The sequence below is a fragment of the Diaphorina citri genome, unplaced genomic scaffold (genome assembly GCF_000475195.1).
Source record: "Diaphorina citri unplaced genomic scaffold, Diaci psyllid genome assembly version 1.1 scaffold1126, whole genome shotgun sequence".
In the NCBI taxonomy this organism is placed as follows: Eukaryota; Metazoa; Arthropoda; class Insecta; order Hemiptera; family Psyllidae; genus Diaphorina; species Diaphorina citri.
The window spans coordinates 2,917-22,580 of record NW_007378555.1 but is presented as its reverse complement, the minus strand read 5'-3'; the positions used below and the strand labels follow the sequence as shown (position 1 = coordinate 22,580).

Below are 19,664 nucleotides of genomic sequence, written 5' to 3'. Positions count from 1 at the left end.
GGATTTCCAACTTCCAGGTGTATGCCCGTAGGAAGGATTTTCGTGAGGGGAATGGTGGGTGCTTCACATTTTGGCAGTCCACCCCATAGTAAAAGAGCACAAATGAAGCGCAATGGGCCCCACCCAAAAAGCTTTGTGGGTCACAAAAATGGTCTGGTGGGCCACATGTGGCCCGCAAGCCCCTGGTTGGAAATCGCTGTTCTAGAACGGTGCGTCAGACCACACAGTATAGGAAACAGATCATCCCGGAAATACGCGTGTATTGCTTCAGGAGTGATGCGTTTCAAGGGGATCAAAGGAAGGGATATAGGACACACAAAAATGGTCTGGTGGGCCACATGTGGCCCGCAAGCCCCTGGTTGGAAATCGCTGGCAAGGGGATCAAAGGAAGGGATATAGGACACACAAAAATGGTCTGGTGGGCCACATGTGGCCCGCAAGCCCCTGGTTGGAAATCGCTGTTCTAGAACGTGGTCTATGTGAACGTATTTTACCTTGGACATCGTTCTCTATTGCAATGAGTTCAGCATGAAGGTGAGTAGTTTAGCTTTGAGTTGCCGGAAGGTGGGCCTGAGTTCGGGTTGCAGTGACCACGCCTGTCGCATCATCTCGTACACTTCTGGTGGGCAACCCTCAGGGGCCTCCATTTGGTATCCCTTCTCTACATGCTTTACTACATCTGCTAGAGGCTGCAGGGGGAGAGAGAGAGAAGAAAGTGCTTTTATTAATATTCATTAGAATTCGTACACTTCTGGTGGGCAACCCTCAGGGGCCTCCATTTGGTATCCCTTCTCTACATGCTTTACTACATCTGCTAGAGGCTGCAGGGAGAGAGAGAGAGAAGAAAGTGTTTTTATTAAAATTCATTAGAATGAAAGAAGAATGAGTGGGTATCTTATCTTTCTCTTATCTTATCTCTCAAATTCTTTGTGGGAAAGCAGGGTTTTTACACAGCTTTTGTGGATATCACAACACTACCAAGTGCCTCCTTTGCAATCAATTTCCACATTTCAATAATGTTTTTACACTGGTAATGTCGCCACTGGTCGCTACTCGAATTTCAATTGTGTTGAGCATAAATGCTTGTCACAGATGTCGTTCCCTGCTTAATGCACTACGCTAAATTTTATGACTTGACTTGGACTCGAACCACCAACCTCCACATCCGAAGTTCACCACGCTAACAACTACACCACTGAGGTTGGTTAATAACAAGAATAATAATAATAATATTACCCTAAATTTGTGAACTTACAATTCTAGGATAAGGCACCCGACCGAACGAGTATATCTCCCACAGCAGAATACCGAAACTCCACATATCCGACTTGTTAGAGAATGTCTGGAAACAAAGAAAAAGTTGAATGAGAAAATGTTTCACTTCATCCTGAGATATAGGTAAAGAAAAGTTCTCAATCAAATAATCAAAAAAAATTCTATACCTCAATAATTGATTGTAAATAAGGGAGGAGTTGCAACAGAATACCGAAACTCCACATATCCGACTTGTTAGAGAATGTCTGGAAACAAAGAAAAAGTTGAATGAGAAAATGTTTCACTTCATCCCGAGATATAAAGAAAAGTTCTCAATCAAATAATCAAAAACTTTTCTATACCTCAATAATTGATTGTAAATAATTGTATCCCTCAACAATTGAATGAATGAATGAATATTTACAGTATATTTTTGACGAATAGTTTACAATCGTATAAATACTTAGTCATCCTATGAAAAAAAAGAACAAATAATAATATAAAATATAGACAATGTTAGATTTAAACAACAATTCGAAGTGTTAGCCCTACGATTACGTTGGTTTATTTTTCGCCACTCTCTCTATCGGTTTTTTTTTTTCGATTTTCATGACATATGTGACAATGCCGTTTAATAGAGGACAAACAGGTAGAGAAAATATGCTCTAATAAACCATGGACATAAACCTGGTTTTAAACTGACTGTAAAGCACTGTTTCTACTTACGAGTATATACCCGGCCTCTAAATCCTCTCCGCCCAGGGCCCACACTTTGGTCAGTACTTACCCAGCACCGCAGTGCCTCAGGCGCGGTCCATTTGATTGGCAACTTGCCACAATCCAAACTATAGGTCTCCTCGCGGGCCAAACCAAAGTCTGCCACTTTGGCCACATTCTGTTCGGATATGAGAACATTACGGGCTGCCAGGTCACGATGTACAACCTTGCGCGACTCCAAGTATTCCATCCCTGAACATGTGTCTCTGGGGAAATTTGAGGACAGAATCGGATATTTCACAATCCAAACTATAGGTCTCCTCGCGGGCCAAACCAAAGTCTGCCACTTTGGCCACATTCTGTTCGGATATGAGAACATTACGGGCGGCTAGGTCACGATGTACAACCTTGCGCGACTCCAAGTATTCCATCCCTGAACATGTGTCTCTGGGGAAATATGGGGACAGAATTTATATTTATATTAATGGTCAACACACTTCAATAATGTTCCCTTTAAATTACAACCCGACACCAGCAATATTCTGAATGGGTTGCGAAAACTTTTCTTCTTAAATCTTTTTTCAATGTATATTATTCATAATGAATACAGAGAGCAACAACTGAAATGTGACAGAGTAGGAGAATAATATACGAGCGTAAAAGAAGAAGGGGAAGAAGAAGAAGGGGAAGAAGAGGAGGAGGAGAAAGAGGAAAAGGAATATGGGGAGGAAGAAGAAGAAGAGGAAGGGGAATAAGAAGAAGAGTGAATATAGATGTTAGATATGAGTCTCTTTGTAAATACTTTTCGTACTTTCTGATTGTCTCGTGTTGACCTAACCCTCAATGGGATGTATTGTGTCTCTTCTCACTCATCTGATGAGAAATAAAACAGTAGGTAAGCTACTTTCCAAAGAACTAAATCAAACCTAACCGTGCTGAATAAAAAGTTCCACTAATTCACAATACACAAAATGTATGTTGATCAGTGCATTTCATAGGAAACTTTGCCTACTTTTAGTTCCTGAAAAGTACTAATGTGTACTTATATGGGAACATCAGAAAGAGATTATTTGAGTTACCTTCAAGAAATAAACCATTATTCTTTTATTATTATTATTATTATCTTACCTCTAAATCCTGTACTGGTATCATCCACCCGTTGTCTATAAAGTCCTTGGTATTTACATAGAACTCTTGTTTAGTTGCGTACAGTACGCACTATACTGTACTTACCTCTAAATCCTGTACTGGTATCATCCACCCGTTGTCTATAAAGTCCTTGGTATTCACATAGAACTCTTGTTTCCCCTGTTTCGGCAAAGGTTTTACTAGTTGCGTACACAAACCATCCGCATCCTGCTCGTAATGCTGAAATCAAAACACAACCAACAATTGTATTATAGACAGTGAAAGGAAATTAGTATATGTAATTAAATAAGTATCTAATAACTATTATCTATCTATAATATTGTTTAGAATGATGGAATTTTCAGTTATCCCTTGTATGCTCTTAATTTTCATGTATTAGATTCGACATTAGAGGAACCAAATCTAATATTGGAGAGCGAAGCAACGGAATTCAGCTAGTGTTATACATATAGATAGGTCTTACCTCTACAAGTTGTGCGAGGTTTTCAAAGAACTCCTCATCGTCAATGGTCAAATGCGCCTCCTTGTATTTAACCCTATAGTGTTCCACTTTGCTCTCGAAGCACACACACAGCGTATAGTCGCCAGGGAAGTTGGTAGATTCTCGCACGAGGAAGAGACCGTCCTCTTTCGGCGCCAGCAATGATTCCGCCGTCTCGCGCGAGATCTTCCCGTGAAACCAACTGCGAGAAACATGATACATAGGTACACAGGGATTAGAGAAAACAATTTATAGGTATTAGAGAAACAGAATATTCACGTATCAGTGACCTTACAGCAGATAATGTAGATCTATCTGTTGAAGAGCAGCAAAAGAATACATTTCGACACAATACATACCTACTTCCCATTTAGATGTTGGGTCAGCACAAAAACACCAGAAAGTAACCCACACAAGAACACCACCGTTGAAATATTTGCAATCGAAAGACTAGAGCTAATTTTTGTTGATGGTGGGCATCGAACTCAGGACCTTCCACATGGCAAGCAAGCGCGTTAATACTGGGCTAAATAACCTTGTCTCCTATTTTTTTTTTTTTTTTTTTTTTTTTTAAATTTTGCTACAGTTTCCTGTACTGGTATCATCCACCCGTTGTCTATAAAGTCCTTGGTATTTACATAGAACTCTTGTTTAGTTGCGTACAGTACGCACTATACTGTACTTACCTCTAAATCCTGTACTGGTATCATCCACCCGTTGTCTATAAAGTCCTTGGTATTTACATAGAACTCTTGTTTAGTTGCGTACAGTACGCACTATACTGTACTTACCTCTAAATCCTGTACTGGTATCATCCACCCGTTGTCTATAAAGTCCTTGGTATTTACATAGAACTCTTGTTTAGTTGCGTACAGTACGCACTATACTGTACTTACCTCTAAATCCTGTACTGGTATCATCCACCCGTTGTCTATAAAGTCCTTGGTATTTACATAGAACTCTTGTTTAGTTGCGTACAGTACGCACTATACTGTACTTACCTCTAAATCCTGTACTGGTATCATCCACCCGTTGTCTATAAAGTCCTTGGTATTTACATAGAACTCTTGTTTAGTTGCGTACAGTACGCACTATACTGTACTTACCTCTAAATCCTGTACTGGTATCATCCACCCGTTGTCTATAAAGTCCTTGGTATTTACATAGAACTCTTGTTTAGTTGCGTACAGTACGCACTATACTGTACTTACCTCTAAATCCTGTACTGGTATCATCCACCCGTTGTCTATAAAGTCCTTGGTATTTACATAGAACTCTTGTTTAGTTGCGTACAGTACGCACTATACTGTACTTACCTCTAAATCCTGTACTGGTATCATCCACCCGTTGTCTATAAAGTCCTTGGTATTTACATAGAACTCTTGTTTAGTTGCGTACAGTACGCACTATACTGTACTTACCTCTAAATCCTGTACTGGTATCATCCACCCGTTGTCTATAAAGTCCTTGGTATTTACATAGAACTCTTGTTTAGTTGCGTACAGTACGCACTATACTGTACTTACCTCTAAATCCTGTACTGGTATCATCCACCCGTTGTCTATAAAGTCCTTGGTATTTACATAGAACTCTTGTTTAGTTGCGTACAGTACGCACTATACTGTACTTACCTCTAAATCCTGTACTGGTATCATCCACCCGTTGTCTATAAAGTCCTTGGTATTTACATAGAACTCTTGTTTAGTTGCGTACAGTACGCACTATACTGTACTTACCTCTAAATCCTGTACTGGTATCATCCACCCGTTGTCTATAAAGTCCTTGGTATTCACATAGAACTCTTGTTTCCCCTGTTTCGGCAAAGGTTTTACTAGTTGCGTACACAAACCATCCGCATCCTGCTCGTAATGCTGAAATCAAAACACAACCAACAATTGTATTATAGACAGTGAAAGGAAATTAGTATGTAATTAAATAAGTATCTAATAACTATTATCTATCTATAATATTGTTTAGAATAATGGAATTTTCAGTTATCCCTTGTATGCTCTCTTAATTTTCATGTATTAGATTCGACATTAGAGGAACCAAATCTAATACTGGAAAAAATAATGAAAATTTCCAAATCGTTATTTTCCCCCTTCTTAATCTTTCTTCTTCTTTAGATTTAGATACAAGGAAAAATACACATTTTCTTAACCCTTTGAGAGAAAAAAAAAGTGTCCACTATTTGGAGTGTCCGTTATAAAGGTTCTCCCATAAGAAACTAATAAAAATGTCCCTGTTCCTCAAAAAGTGTCCGCTATTCAGACGTTATTATCCCCATAAGAATCTGATAAAATGTATCCGTTTCCTCAAAAAGTGTCGATTATTCAGGACTGTCTCTGTAATGGGTTTAACTACATATTTGTAAATTGTAAATATGCATTTACTTTATTGTGATAATCTTATATTATAAAATCAAGATCCATTCACTCATTCACATTTCACACACTGATCGCTCTATCTCCTGAACCACAACACCTAGAAAAAACTTAATACTTTACAGCAGATAATGTAGATCTATCTGTTGAAGAGCAGCAAAAGAATACATTTCGACACAATAGATACATACTTCCCACTTCCCATTTAGATGTTGGCTCAACACAAAAACACCAGAAAGTAACCCACACAAGAACACCACCGTTGAAATATTTGCAATCGAAAGACGAGAGCTAATTTTTGTTGATGGTGGGCATCGAACTCAGGACCTTCCACATTACATACTTCCCATTTAGATGTTGGGTCAACACAAAAACACCAGAAAGTAACCCACACAAGAACACCGTTGAAATATTTGCAATCGAAAGACGAGAGCTAATTTTTGTTGATGGTGGGCATCGAACTCAGGACCTTCCACATGGCAAGCAAGCGCGTTAATACCGGGCTAACTAACCTTGTCTCCTATTTCTTTTTCTTTTTTTTTTTTTTTACATAATGTTGCTACAGTTTAATTGGGTAAAACTTTCCAAGAAATAATAATAATAAAAAGTTCTGCAAAATATATATAAAAAAAATATATTATCTGCCTTTTTGGTTCTCCTTATCAAGTTGACCCACAGAACTTATATATAATGACTGCTGAAACCCTCCCAGAGAATAATAAAAAGGATTAATACTCACGGCATAGCATGCAGCTGAACCTGTGCTTTCTTGGGACACGGTACGCTAGGGGTGGTCCCACTATCAGCTCTCAGTGCCGGGGGGGAAGGTGGTGACGGCGAACAAAAGAGGAGCCAAAAGGACCTATCGAACCCAGAAATGTCCTTCAAACACAATCGAATCGAAAAAGGAAAAATCCTTCAGGTGTTGTACAAGTTTATCAAAATCAGACAAACAGTTCGAGAAGTATGCTAAAACAAAGAATTCCTAGCTAGCCTGATTAGCTTGGAAGGTAGCGCGTCTGCCTTGTGAGCGATGGAAGGTAGCGCGTCTGCCTTGTAAGCGATGGAAGGTAGCGCGTCTAACTTGTAAGCGATGGCAGGTAGCGCGTCTGCCTTGTAAGTGATGGAAGGTAGCGCGTCTGCCTTGTAAGCGATGGAAGGTAGCGCGTCTGTCTTGTAAGCGATGGAAGGTAGCGCGTCTGCCTTGTAAGCGATGGAAGGTAGCGCGTCTGACTTGTGAGCGATGGAAGGTAGCGCGTCTGACTTGTAAGCGATGGAAGGTAGCGCGTCTGACTTGTGAGCGATGGAAGGTAGCGCGTCTGTCTTGTAAGCGATGGAAGGTAGCGCGTCTGCCTTGTAAGCGATGGAAGGTAGCGCGTCTGACTTGTGAGCGATTGAAGGTAGCGCGTCTGCCTTGTGAGCGATGGAAGGTAGCGCGTCTGCCTTGTGAGCAATAGGTCTTGGGAACGATTCCCGTATGCGCGTACGGGACGAACTTTAGGTTCATTCTCGAAACGGCTGGCTTTCTCCTATCCAGTCCTCTTTCTCTCTTCGCTTTCAGGACGTTAAGACATCCATTGTTATAGTTCCTCCCATCAAACCCCTATGACAACGGAATTCAGCTAGTATTATACATATAGATAGGTCTTACCTCTACAAGTTGTGCGAGGTTTTCAAAGAACTCCTCATCGTCAATGGTCAAATGCGCCTCCTTGTCAGCCAGACCATTACAGTTGTCAATCAGGTCAGGTGGCAGAGACATAGTAACCAACCCTTAAGTAGATTTGAGGCATTCACTAGCATGGTACTTGTTCAAAAGTCATGTCAATGGAAAATGACTACAAACAGAAGCTGTCACAAATGAACAGTGACAAGTGTTCTACACAAAAAGGAGCTTTCTTTTTCATTGTTGTGGCTTCTGAATAATTACCCACAACCATTAATGTCAGAGGCATTATCTAATCTACAAAAAAAAAAGTTAGACATATTTGATAAACTGCAAGAGCATTTTATTATTATTAATTTATTTTTTTTACTCTGGGATTTTTATTATTATTATTTTTTTTTTACTCTGGTGTGTTACTAATGGATGAACTCCACCCTGAACACATACCTATAAACTTGCCATAGGTATAGCTAGCTTCACTGTTTTTCTATGTTGTGAACAATTGCCTAACTTCTTCAATCTAAAAGTTAAATATTCAATAGACATTGTGCACTTATTTAGGCAAGGTTTTTAACCCATAAGAGCTGAACTTTTTTTTTATTTGTTAGATCTTGCTGAAACCACTTCTGACTGTGGACAGGTACCTACTGAGTAAAATAATGGGAAATTTTGTTTTCGTTTAAACAACATTAGAACCTACCCAATATCCATAACCAACATTATCCTGACATCCACAACGTGTAGTACGAGCACACAACTTTACAACAAATCTCTTCAACTTTCTACTCAGCTTACAACTTTTCAATTGCACCATCACTGTTATTCTTTTATCCCTCTTTGTTATAAAAGTATTTGAAGGTTATTTAATTACGCAGTACTATAATTTTTCAAGAGTTATTTTCTCACTACTTAGGTACTACAATTTTAAAATTTCTTACTAGTAGAATTTAAAGTTATATTCTTATTCTTACTGCTACAATTATTTTTACTTTCTTTTACAATAATTATTTAATAATATAATATTTTTTAATGTACAATTTATCTTCCGTTATTTATGAGTTAGGGGTAGAAAATCTAATGAAAGAACAAGAAAAAAAAACAATGAAAGTTGTAAGTAAAAGTTCTTTTCTCAAACTTGTACGAGCATATTAACAATTCAATATGGAATTATGGACCTTCACAAAGTTACAGAGGTATAAATTCAGATCAAATGACAAATTAAACAAATATAAATGGAAATCCAATGGAATCAATTTAATTCGTCTTCAATCGATCAATACAAGTAGACATTGAATATTGAAATATTGAATGACTAATTCACTTATTGACACGAGACTTGGCTAATCAACACAAACGACGTATTATATTATAATGTGCCTACCTGATGCATGAGCGATAGGTCTTGAGAACGATTCCCGTATGCGCGTACGGAACGAACTTTAGGTTCTTTCTCGAAACGGCTGGCTTTCTCCTATCCAGTCCTCTTTCTCTCTCCGCTTTCAGGACGATAAGACATCCATTGTTATAGTTCCTCCCATCAAACCCCTATGTTTAGAATAAAATCCGCCCCGGGCGGGAATTAAACCCCGCAACCTAGTTTTTTTTTTTAACGTTAAAAAACATTAGAACCTACCCAATATCCATAACCAACATTATCCTGACATCCACAACGTGTAGTACGTGCACACAACTTTACAACAAATCTCTTCAACTTCCTACTCAGCTTACAACTTTTCAATTGCACCATCACTGTTATTCTTTTATCCCTCTTTGTTATAAAAGTATTTAAAGGTTATTTAATTACGCAGTACTATAATTTTTCAAGAGTTATTTTCTCACTACTTAGGTACTACAATTTTAAAGTTTCTCACTAGTAGAATTTAAAGTTATATTCTTATTCTTACTGCTACAATTATTTTTACTTTCTTTTACAATAAGTATTTAATAATATAATATTTTTTAATGTAAAATTTATCTTCCGTTATTTATGAGTTAGGGGTAGAAAATCTAATGAAAGAACAAGAAAAAAAAACAATGAAAGTTGTAAGTAAAAGTTCTTTTCTCAAACTTGTACGAGCATATTAACAATTCAATATGGAATTATGGACCTTCACAAAGTTACAGAGGTATAAATTCAGATCAAATGACAAATTAAACAAATATAAATGGAAATCCAATGGAATCAATTTAATTCGTCTTCACTCCATCAATACAAGTAGACATTGAATATTGAATTATTGAATGACTAATTCACTTATTGACACGAGACTTGGCTAATCAACACAAACGACGTATTATATTATAATGTGCCTACCTGATGCATAGAATGTCCTCAGGCCCGGAACAAACTGAACAAGATGCTAAATATACAGGGTGGTCCAGAGTTACCTGACGGGTTTGATTTGCCCATAAATTTGTTATAACTTGTCGTAGCTTGTTGAAATGAACATCACTGAGTTCAGAACAAAATAGGCTTTTGTTACAATGTAGTCGTGGACCCCGCAACATTGAGCTTTCGCTGTGAAGGCATTTAAGTAGTGAATTTGTGACTAATGCTCAGATGAAGTTTCGCACCCATTTTGATTTTCCACCCTCCTCATCCGATGAATGTCCTCAGGCCCGGAACAAACTGAACAAGATGCTAAATATACAGGGTGGTCCAGAGTTACCTGACGGTTTTGATTTGCCCATAAATTTGTTATAACTTGTTGTAGCTTGTTGAAATGAACATCACTTGAGTTCAGAACAAAATAAGCTTTTGTTACAATGTAGTCGTGGACCCCGCAACATTGAGCTTTCGCTGTGGAGGCATTTCTTAAAAGTAGTGAATTTGTGACTAATGCTCAGATGAAGTTTCGCACCCATTTTGATTTTCCACCCTCCTCATCCGATCTTAGCTCGTGCGTCTTTTTTTTTAATGGAAATATGTTAAAAACAAGGTGTACATTTAGTAGACAAGGACTCTGGATGAGTTAACGGGAGCTTTTTATCGAGAAATTCGTGCTATAGCCCAAAAAATGCTGGAGACAGTATGTCCAATTCATCCGATCTTAGCTCGTGCGTACTTTTTTTATGGAAATATGTTAAAAACAAGGTGTAGGTATATTTATTAGACAAGGACTCTGGATGAGTTAACGGGAGCTTTTTATCGAGAAATTCGTGCTATAGCCCAAAAAATGCTGGAGACTCTTTTTTTATGGAAATATGTTAAAAACAAGGTGTATATTTATTAGACAAGGACTCTGGATGAGTTAACGGGAGCTTTTTATCGAGAAATTCGTGCTATAGCCCAAAAAATGCTGGAGACAGTATGTCCAATTTTGCACACGGATTGAATGTATTCAAAATTAGGGAGATTTTTCGGCTAGGGTTGTTTTCCACACCTGATCACCATCACAAACAAAATACCCAAAAAAGTAAACCTCATTTTGTTATCTTTCATTTAAATAAATATCACTCTTTTATCTTGAAAATTGAACGTGTAGCATCATTTTGAAAACCGTGAGGTAACTCTGGACCACCCTGTACTAGAACAGAATAGAATATCCTGCCCGAATAGGACTGAAAAGCCCCTTACTCTAGCAGTAAGTAATTACCTACTACATACTACTATTATTGTGGTCAAATGCTCAAATTATACTCAGGATGAAATTTTAAAACTCGACTGGGATTTAAGGATTTCTTTCTTCTTTCAATAAGTTTGACAGAGGTAACTGTAGGTAACGAAAATCTTTATCGTCCCGGATTCCCGAAATCGAAAAGAAAAACATGATACGAGAAAGCCAGCCGTTACGAGAAAGAATCTTACCTATGTATCTACTTAGGATAAAGTTCTTACTCTAGCAGTAAGTAATTACCTACTACATACTACTATTATTGTGGTCAAATGCTCAAATTATACTCAGGATGAAATTTTAAAACTCGACTGGGATTTAAGGATTTCTTTCTTCTTTCAATAAGTTTGACAGAGGTAACTGTAGGTAACGAAAATCTTTATCGTCCCGGATTCCCGACTTACTTACTCTAGCAGTAAGCAATTACCTACTACATACTACTATTATTGTGGTCAAATGCTCAAATTATACTCAGGATGAAATTTTAAAACTCGACTGGGATTTAAGGAATATAGGACTGAAAAGCCCCCTTACTCTAGCAGTAAGCAATTACCTACTACATACAACTATTATTGTGGTCAAATGCTCAAATTATACTCAGGATGAAATTTTAAAACTCGGCTGGGATTTAAGGATTTCTTTCTTCTTTCAATAAGTTTGACAGAGGTAACTGTAGGTAACGAAAATCTTTATCGTCCCGGATTCCCGAAATCGAAAAGAAAAACATGATACGAGAAAGCCAGCCGTTACGAGAAAGAATCTTACCTATGTATCTACTTAGGATAAAGTTCACCCCGGGTGGGAATCGAACCCGCAACTTAGCGCTCACAAGGCAGATCGTCGATCGACGAGATGAAGAGGTGAATCTATGTTATCGAGGCAGTATGCGAATGCGATTTCAGTCGACATCGATCGATTTTCGAACGACGAGGTTGACTATGTGTGGACACACCCTTAGAGCTGAATTACGATGTGGTCAAATTCTCAAATAAATGAGGATGAAATACCATCCCTTGACGAGGATCAAACCCACACCCTCCTCTTTACAAGACCAGCGTTTTTTTTTTACTTTCTATTTTCAAGGTACCTAATTGTCAAGGTTTTTCTCAATGACAAGAAAACCACCTTACCTAGCCTGAGTGGGTCTGACAAGGTCAGCAATATGTGATTTCTTGGTTGGGTCACTCGTCCAAATATGTACCTTCAGTGAGTCATTGGAAATTGCTTCATTTAAGTGCGGTTTCAGTCGACATTGATCGATTGTCGAACGACGAGGTTGACTATGTGTGGACACACCCTTAGAGCTGAATTATGATGTGGTCAAATTCTCAAATAAATGAGGATGAAATACCATCCCTTGACGAGGATCAAACCCACACCCTCCTCTTTACAAGACCAGCGTCTTGACCACTACGCCACCAAGGCATGGCAGGTATCTCCCCTAACCCCTGTTGTCTTGGTTCGACTGTCATCCGAGCCTGCATTAGGAGAGTCATTAGAAATGCCTACCTGACGTCCAGGATGTAGTAACCTGATAACATAGCTCAAGCAATACTTACCTAGCCTGAGTGGGTCTGACAAGGTCAGCAATATGTGATTTCTTGGTTGGATCAATTTTCCAAATACCTTCAGTGAGTCAATGGGAATTGCTTCATTTAACTTATTATTGTCACTTGTCACACTAGTTGAATTTTTGAAATGGAAAAAATACAAGGTGTTTGTAGCAGCTTGGCACACTGTTTTATTCTTCCTTAGTTTAATTGTCATCCAAGCCTGCATTAGAAGAGTCATTCAAATGAAATGCCTACCTGACGTCCAGGATGTAGTAACCTGATAACATAGCTCAAGCAATAGCAGTAGTACAGACCTCTGTGTTATAATATTATACTAAACATAAATATGATTATGACAGTAAGAGTGTATGACTCATTACCTCATTACAGTTGTCAATCAGGTCGCTTTATTTTTCACATTGTCTTATTGCAGTGGGTCAAGTTCCAGTATGATACTTGGGCCCAGGTCCCACTTACACGTTACTTCACATTCAGGTCATGCTCCAGTCACAATACTTTCAATGAACAGTCAAATATATTATACGCGATTATGGACATCCCAGCCTTAGTAACAATAGAAGTGGAAGGTAACCACTAGAAGAGGTTACTGAGGTTGTTCTCTACCACCTAACCTCTACTGAGCTCTATTACCATGTCAAATTCTCAAATAATCTTGACGATAAAATTCCATAACTGGTTGTTGTTGTTGTAGCGGCTTTAGCTTTCGCCAAATGGCGATAGCAGAAGAAGAAAAGATGTCTTTTTGTATCTGCTATACACCGGGGTGATGGTCTCTAGCTCTAGCCATGTTAATTTGGCTGGCTAACAATAGAAATGGAAGGTAACCACTAGAAGAGGTTACTGCTGAGGTTGTTCTCTACCACCTAACCTTTCAGCTCTACTGAGCTCTATTACCATGTCAAATTCTCAAATAATCTTGACGATAAAATTCCATAACTTAGCTGGGATTGAAGCTACGCACTCCTGATTACTAAAAGAGCGTTTGACCACTACACTACCCATAGATCTATCAAATCAAATGTCAAAAGGACGAGGTATGGAACCCACATTCTCCTGATTACCAAGCAAGCGTCTTGACCACTACTACAAAAGAGCGTTTGACCACTACACTACCAATAGATCTATCAAATCAAATGTCAAAAGGACGAGGTATGGAACCCACATTCTCCTGATTACCAAGCAAGCGTCTTGACCACTACTACACCAGTAAATTTCTTATCAAGTCACATGTTAATAGAAAATGGAGGAGTTGCAATTGGGAAAATATTATTAATAAAAGGTCGATTCCTACGTAAAAAGTTGTGAAAAATCCAAATATGAGGTACACCAGTAAATTTCTTATCAAGTCACATGTTAATAGAAAATTACCCGGGAAGGAAGTAGGCCTATTCACGCAACTTGTTATTTTATTAAGCCACATGTCAATAGAAAGTACGTAACCAAGAAAGGAAGTGATCTATTCACTTATTCCGTAGTGATACACTGATGAGTCCTATAGACACAGCATATCCTGTCATAGCACACGTAGCAAATATAGCAGCTTGTGACGCCAGATTTCACGTCAAAATGCGCAGAAAGGCTTGCGCACAAACAAACGAAGCGGGAGTCATAATTTATGACGTCATCACCTACGGGAGCGTATGCCGTGACGTCAAACTTCACGATTTACCGGTATTTTTTAAATCGATTTATCTCGGGATCTAGAAGTCGTAGGAGAAAAAGAAAAATTCCGTTGGTCCTCATTTTTCCTGCTCTATGACTTTGCAATATCACACAAGTAAGCGCAACTGATCTATTACCCGGGAAGGTAGGCCTATTCACGCAACTTGTTATTTTATTAAGCCACATGTCAATAGAAAGTACGTAACCAAGAAAGGAAGGGATCTATTCACTTATTCCGTAGTGATACACTGATGAGTCCTATAGACACAGCATATCCTGTCATAGCACACGTAGCAAATATACCAGCCAGTATGGAGTTACGTAGAGAATGCGGGAAGTCCAGATCTTGAGACTTCTGCTTCTCTGCCTGCTCCTTCTCTTGTTTCTTTCTCTTCTGCTCAAACTCTGCAAGTAAAAAAAAATCTGGTGTGAACATCACACGACTTTCCTTATCCTATTGAATGGTGCTTATTTGGGTGTTCTGTTGTAACATTTACAATATCTTTAACCGTTTAGTCGATATAGCTGAAAACCAGGAAGGTAGTAGGCCTATTCACGCAACTTGTTATTTTATTAAGCCACATGTCAATAGAAAACAACCAAGAAAGGAAGTGTTCTATTCACTTATTTCGTAGTGATACACTGATGAGTCCTATAGACACAGCATATCCTGTCATAGCACACGTAGCAAATATAGCAGCCAGTATGGAGTTACGTATAAAGGGAAAATGGATACTTTGAATAACAAATCGACACCAGGTAAGTGTCTAGCTACTTGATTTTTACTTGGTGTTCTGGACCAACTTCAGTGGTGTAGTGGTTAATGTGTTGGACTTTGGATCTGGAGGTTGGTGGTTCAAGTCATGAAAGTAATCAATCAGCTCAGATTCTCATTCTGCTATTATCAGTAGGAGAATTTTGGTGATTTGCTCACAGGCTCAGATGATGAATACTGCTGGCAGACACTTTACCAGCAGTAGACTACTCCTATTTATGAGGACAAATTCCATACATTACCAGGGATTGAACCCATGCCATTTAGATTGGCAGGCAAATCTTGCAACTACACAAACAAGGGATGTTTTAAGTGATTGTGATACTTACTAAAACATAGAGGCAGTCAATATCAATGGATGGCAGTTGCCAATCAGGACTCCAAATCTCAATTATTATTATTATTTTTTGTTTGTTGAGAAAAACAATTTTCTTATTGTATAAAATTAAGAAACAAACAAAAAAACAAAATTTTAAATAATTTGCTAAGAGAAAAAAAAGGTTCGTTCAGTGGCCATCTAATACGGAGTATGTCAGACCAACTCCTTACTCACCTCTCGCGGACCACCTGAAACCTTCTCGCGGACCACTAGTGGTCCACGGACCATAGGTTAAGAATGGCTGTTAAATAATAAGGAGAGTGTAAAGAAGAAAATACTGGTAATTGGTTGTAGATAACAAGGAGTACCTAACTTAATAAATGCCCAAAAAGTACTATCAGAAAAGCAAAAGATAAAAAACTGCAAAGAAAAGCCCCTTTTCTGGGGAAAATTGGAAAATTTTGGATATTGATTATCAGTTGAAATTTGAATTTTCGCGGCACGGCGGTATTTTTCATCAAGGAGGTAAAACACTACTGGAATAGAGGAATAAAATGGAAGACAATACCTAGGTAGGTACCTATTGAAGACAAGATAGGTAGGTAACTAGGTACAGAGTTCGTTGCAAAATTTATTTCTTCTTGAAAAGGATGTGTTGCACATTGCATATACAAATTTAGTTACAGGCATTCATAAAAAATGTCCCGCCCTGTTTGGCAGTATAAACAGGGTATTATTCTATTGCTATTCTAACACTCACCATACACGCGTACGTTAGCCGTAGTCTTCCCCAGGGAGTTGGTAGATTCACACGTGTATAGTGTCCAGTAATTTAGAGGTGGGTCGTTGGCCTTGTAATTCAATGGACAAGATTCGAATTCCTTAAAGACATACAAAGTTAGTACCGTCCCGTCAGTGTCTTTTTACAAGAGGGGATATTTGCTAAAAGTGCTGAAACAACTAGGTACCTCAATTATTTCTCTACAACCTTTATTTCTTATACAGAGTGTTTCAAAAGTCCGGGGACCCTTGAATATTTTTTGAATGGCTAAAGATGGGAACCTGAAATTTGGCATATAGTTATCGAGGGAGAGTTTCCACTTGTCCAGGGGGTCCCGAGTTTGAATGACAGTGTGCTTGGTTCTGAAAACAAGAATAATGAATACCTATGTATAATATATAATGATGAACAATACAAAAAATAGTAAAAAATAACAGAATAAACAACATAATAGCCAGCCTAGTTAGCTTAGTTAGTAGCGCGTCTGCCTTGTAAGCGCTAGGCCGTGGGTTCGATTCCCGCCCGGGGCGGATTTTATCCTGATGTTCGTTCTCGGAACGGCTGGCTTTAAATAAAGCACTACTTATACTTATACATATACTAAACAACACGGTTAGCCCAGTGGTAAAGCGCTTGCTTGCAGAAAGTGCCGGGTTCGATGCCCACCATTGACAAAAATTTGTAATCGTTTTTCGATTGTAAATATTTCAACGGGTTACTTTCTGGTGCTCTCGTGTTGACCCAGCACCTAAATGCTTCAGCAGGGATACGTGTAATCACAAAATTTGAAAAATCAGATTTTCTTTTTTCAAGATTTTAGTTTTTTTAGGATTTTCCTATTTTCCAAGAACTCATCAGTTATTTCGGGGTAAAATGGCAAATATCTGGTCGATTTACGGCCTTTGTGTTGAGGAAAAATCCTTCAGGTGTTGAACAAGTTTATCAAAATCAGACAAACTGTTCGAGAGATATGCTAAAACAAAGAATTCCTAGCTAGCCTGATTAGCTTGGAAGGTAGCGCGTCTGCCTTGTAAGCGATGGAAGGTAGCGCGTCTGCCTTGTGAGCAATAGGTCTTGGGAACGATTCGACAAAGTTGAAATGGGCACTAAAATGGGTAAGTTAACCGCAGGGTAGGAAAAAGAAGAGAGACTTGCTTTACAGTGCTACGGTTACGGTGCTTGCCGCTACAGTCTGGCTTTCAGTATTAAACGTTTTGTAGGAGGCTTATATCTGGCACTGCAGATGTGTGTAGAGGGAACGTTAATTACTGGGGCCAGGTATATGGGTTACAGTACTTAGGCTGTTCCGTTTTGTAGTGTTTTAATGCTCCCTTATTCCCAAACACTTTCCTAATACCTACTCATATAATTATATGTAATCACTAATCAGTGTGATCAAATAATAGAATATGCCTTCGTCAGCCTAGTTAGGTTGGTTGGTGGTGCGTCTGCCTTGTAAGCGCTAGGTCGCGGGTTATATTCCCGCCCCGGGCGGATTTTATCCTGAACAGATCGAGACGAGAAGACCTTAGCAGTTACAGTTTCCTCTATGAAACTTCAAAAAGAAACAAGAAATTCTGTGATTTGCCCTAATTTCTTAATGGTTTATCAAATGGACACCTTTTTCTAATCAAATGGGTCTATGGGCACTTTTTTTCTGTACGGTCAAACTGGGGTTTACTGCCTCACTTTTCACTGAGATTTTAAAAAGTTCCTTAGCTGTCCTCAGACTAAGTGGACCCTAAAATATACACACTCCACCCTAGTTCATTTGTCTTGGTGTTGTTGTTTACAAATGTCGGGACATTGACCATTAGGCCCTTTTCCTACGCGCGTCCCAATATTTTTCTACAATGGAACTGCTGGCTACCAAGGCTGGACAGGAATTTAGGTGTGCTTGGTTCATGGGAGAGTTAAACACACCACCCTGATTCATTTATCTTGGTGTTGTTGTTTACAAATGTCGGGACATTGACCATTAAGCCATTTTCCTACGCGCGTCCCAATATTTTTCTACAATGGAACTGCTGGCTACCAAGACTGGACAGGAATTTAGCTGTGCTTGGTTCATGAGAGAGTTAAGGGAACATAAAGAACAGGTAGGAGAGTTTTTGATTTACCTTGATAAGTCTTCTTAAAGTGGTTCTGACATATGCACAGCACAAACCGGGCCAGGTTGGGCTGCGCACGCACGTGAGAGAGTTAAGGGAACATAAAGAACAGGTAGGAGAATTTTTGATTTACCTTGATAAGTCTTCTTAAAGTGGTTCTGACATATGCACAGCACAAACCGGGCCAGGTTGGGCTGCGCACGCACGTGGGAGAGTTAAGGGAACATAAAGAACAGGTAGGAGAGCTTTTGATTTACCTTGATAAGTCTTCTTAAAGTGGTTCTGACATATGCACAGCACAAACCGGGCCAGGTTGGGCTGCGCACGCACGTGATTCTGAAACGCGTTATTCTTCAAGGGAGCCTTCAGGAGGGGGCCCAGGTAGGCAAACACCAGGGCATCCAGAGAGGACGGGGAGGGGCCGAAGAAGTAAGGCCCTGGAGTACGGTCCAGCCTTGTGGCCAGATGGGAAATGCATGCCTCAGCCTCGGCCAGAATCTGGAAAATAAACCAGGCCATGAACACGTTTTAGAAGAAACTTCGCCAGCCTAGTTAGCTTGGTTGGTAGCGCGTCTGCCTTGTAAGCGCTAGGCCGCGGGTCCAATTCCCGCCCGAGGCGGATTTCATTCTGAACGGAAAATGTTCGTTCTCGGAACGGCTGGCTTTCTTCTTCTATCCCGTCTTCTTTCTCTCCTCGATTTCGGGACGATAAATCCTTGGCAGTTACAGTTTCCTCTATTAAACCTCTTTAAAAAATAACCTACACAGGGTATGGGAGAGCTGTAAATTAAAAACTCACATAAGATTCTTTGAGTTTCAAGTCTTCAACCTCTGGATGAATGACAGATATGAGAGCCTGTGCTTTCCTCTCGAATTTACCGGGATAGTAGAAGTGAAAGGGAAACGGGATTTGTTTCCAATACCAGGGCCGAGTTATTTCCATCCGGTTTATATCATCCACCCATCTGAAGAGCAAAACAGAATAATTACGAAACATTCAAGATAAAATGGAAATAATTATTATAAAAATCAAAAGCCAGCTTAGCTAGTTCGGAGGGTTGTGTACCTGCCTTGTACCTGCTGAGTCACGGGTTTCATTGAAGCCTGGACTAACTTTATCCGAAGCAGATAAGTTTGGTTTTTGGAATGGCTGACTATTTCTAATTCTGTCTTCCTC

General features: G+C 39.1%; 2 protein-coding genes and 1 long non-coding RNA gene across 3 annotated transcripts; all 3 read right to left on the bottom strand.

Annotated features, from left to right (window-relative positions):
- Window positions 1–441: 441 nt before the first annotated feature.
- Window positions 442–7,747, bottom strand: LOC103514346 (tyrosine-protein kinase CSK). The gene is made up of 9 exons (XM_026827345.1): window positions 7,637–7,747; window positions 6,725–6,867; window positions 3,584–3,803; window positions 3,191–3,339; window positions 3,100–3,113; window positions 2,379–2,418; window positions 2,042–2,330; window positions 1,256–1,342; window positions 442–689 (listed from the first exon to the last, which is right to left on the bottom strand). Exons 1-9 carry the CDS (start codon window positions 7,745–7,747, stop codon window positions 510–512), a joined length of 1,233 nt encoding a protein of 410 aa, XP_026683146.1. The 3' UTR covers window positions 442–509.
- Window positions 7,748–12,322: 4,575 nt separating this feature from the next.
- On the bottom strand, window positions 12,323–12,997 carry LOC108253016. The gene is made up of 2 exons (XR_001809644.1): window positions 12,825–12,997; window positions 12,323–12,395 (listed from the first exon to the last, which is right to left on the bottom strand). It is a non-coding gene; the product is annotated as an uncharacterized LOC108253016 (long non-coding RNA).
- Window positions 12,998–14,207: 1,210 nt separating this feature from the next.
- LOC103514345 (metaxin-1) lies at window positions 14,208–19,452 on the bottom strand (the record flags this gene model as incomplete). Its single annotated transcript, XM_008479217.3, has 4 exons — window positions 14,208–14,376; window positions 14,805–14,906; window positions 18,745–18,985; window positions 19,287–19,452. Coding segments are annotated over 4 exons (586 nt in total), but the record flags the coding sequence as incomplete, so codon positions are not given.
- Window positions 19,453–19,664: the final 212 nt, after the last annotated feature.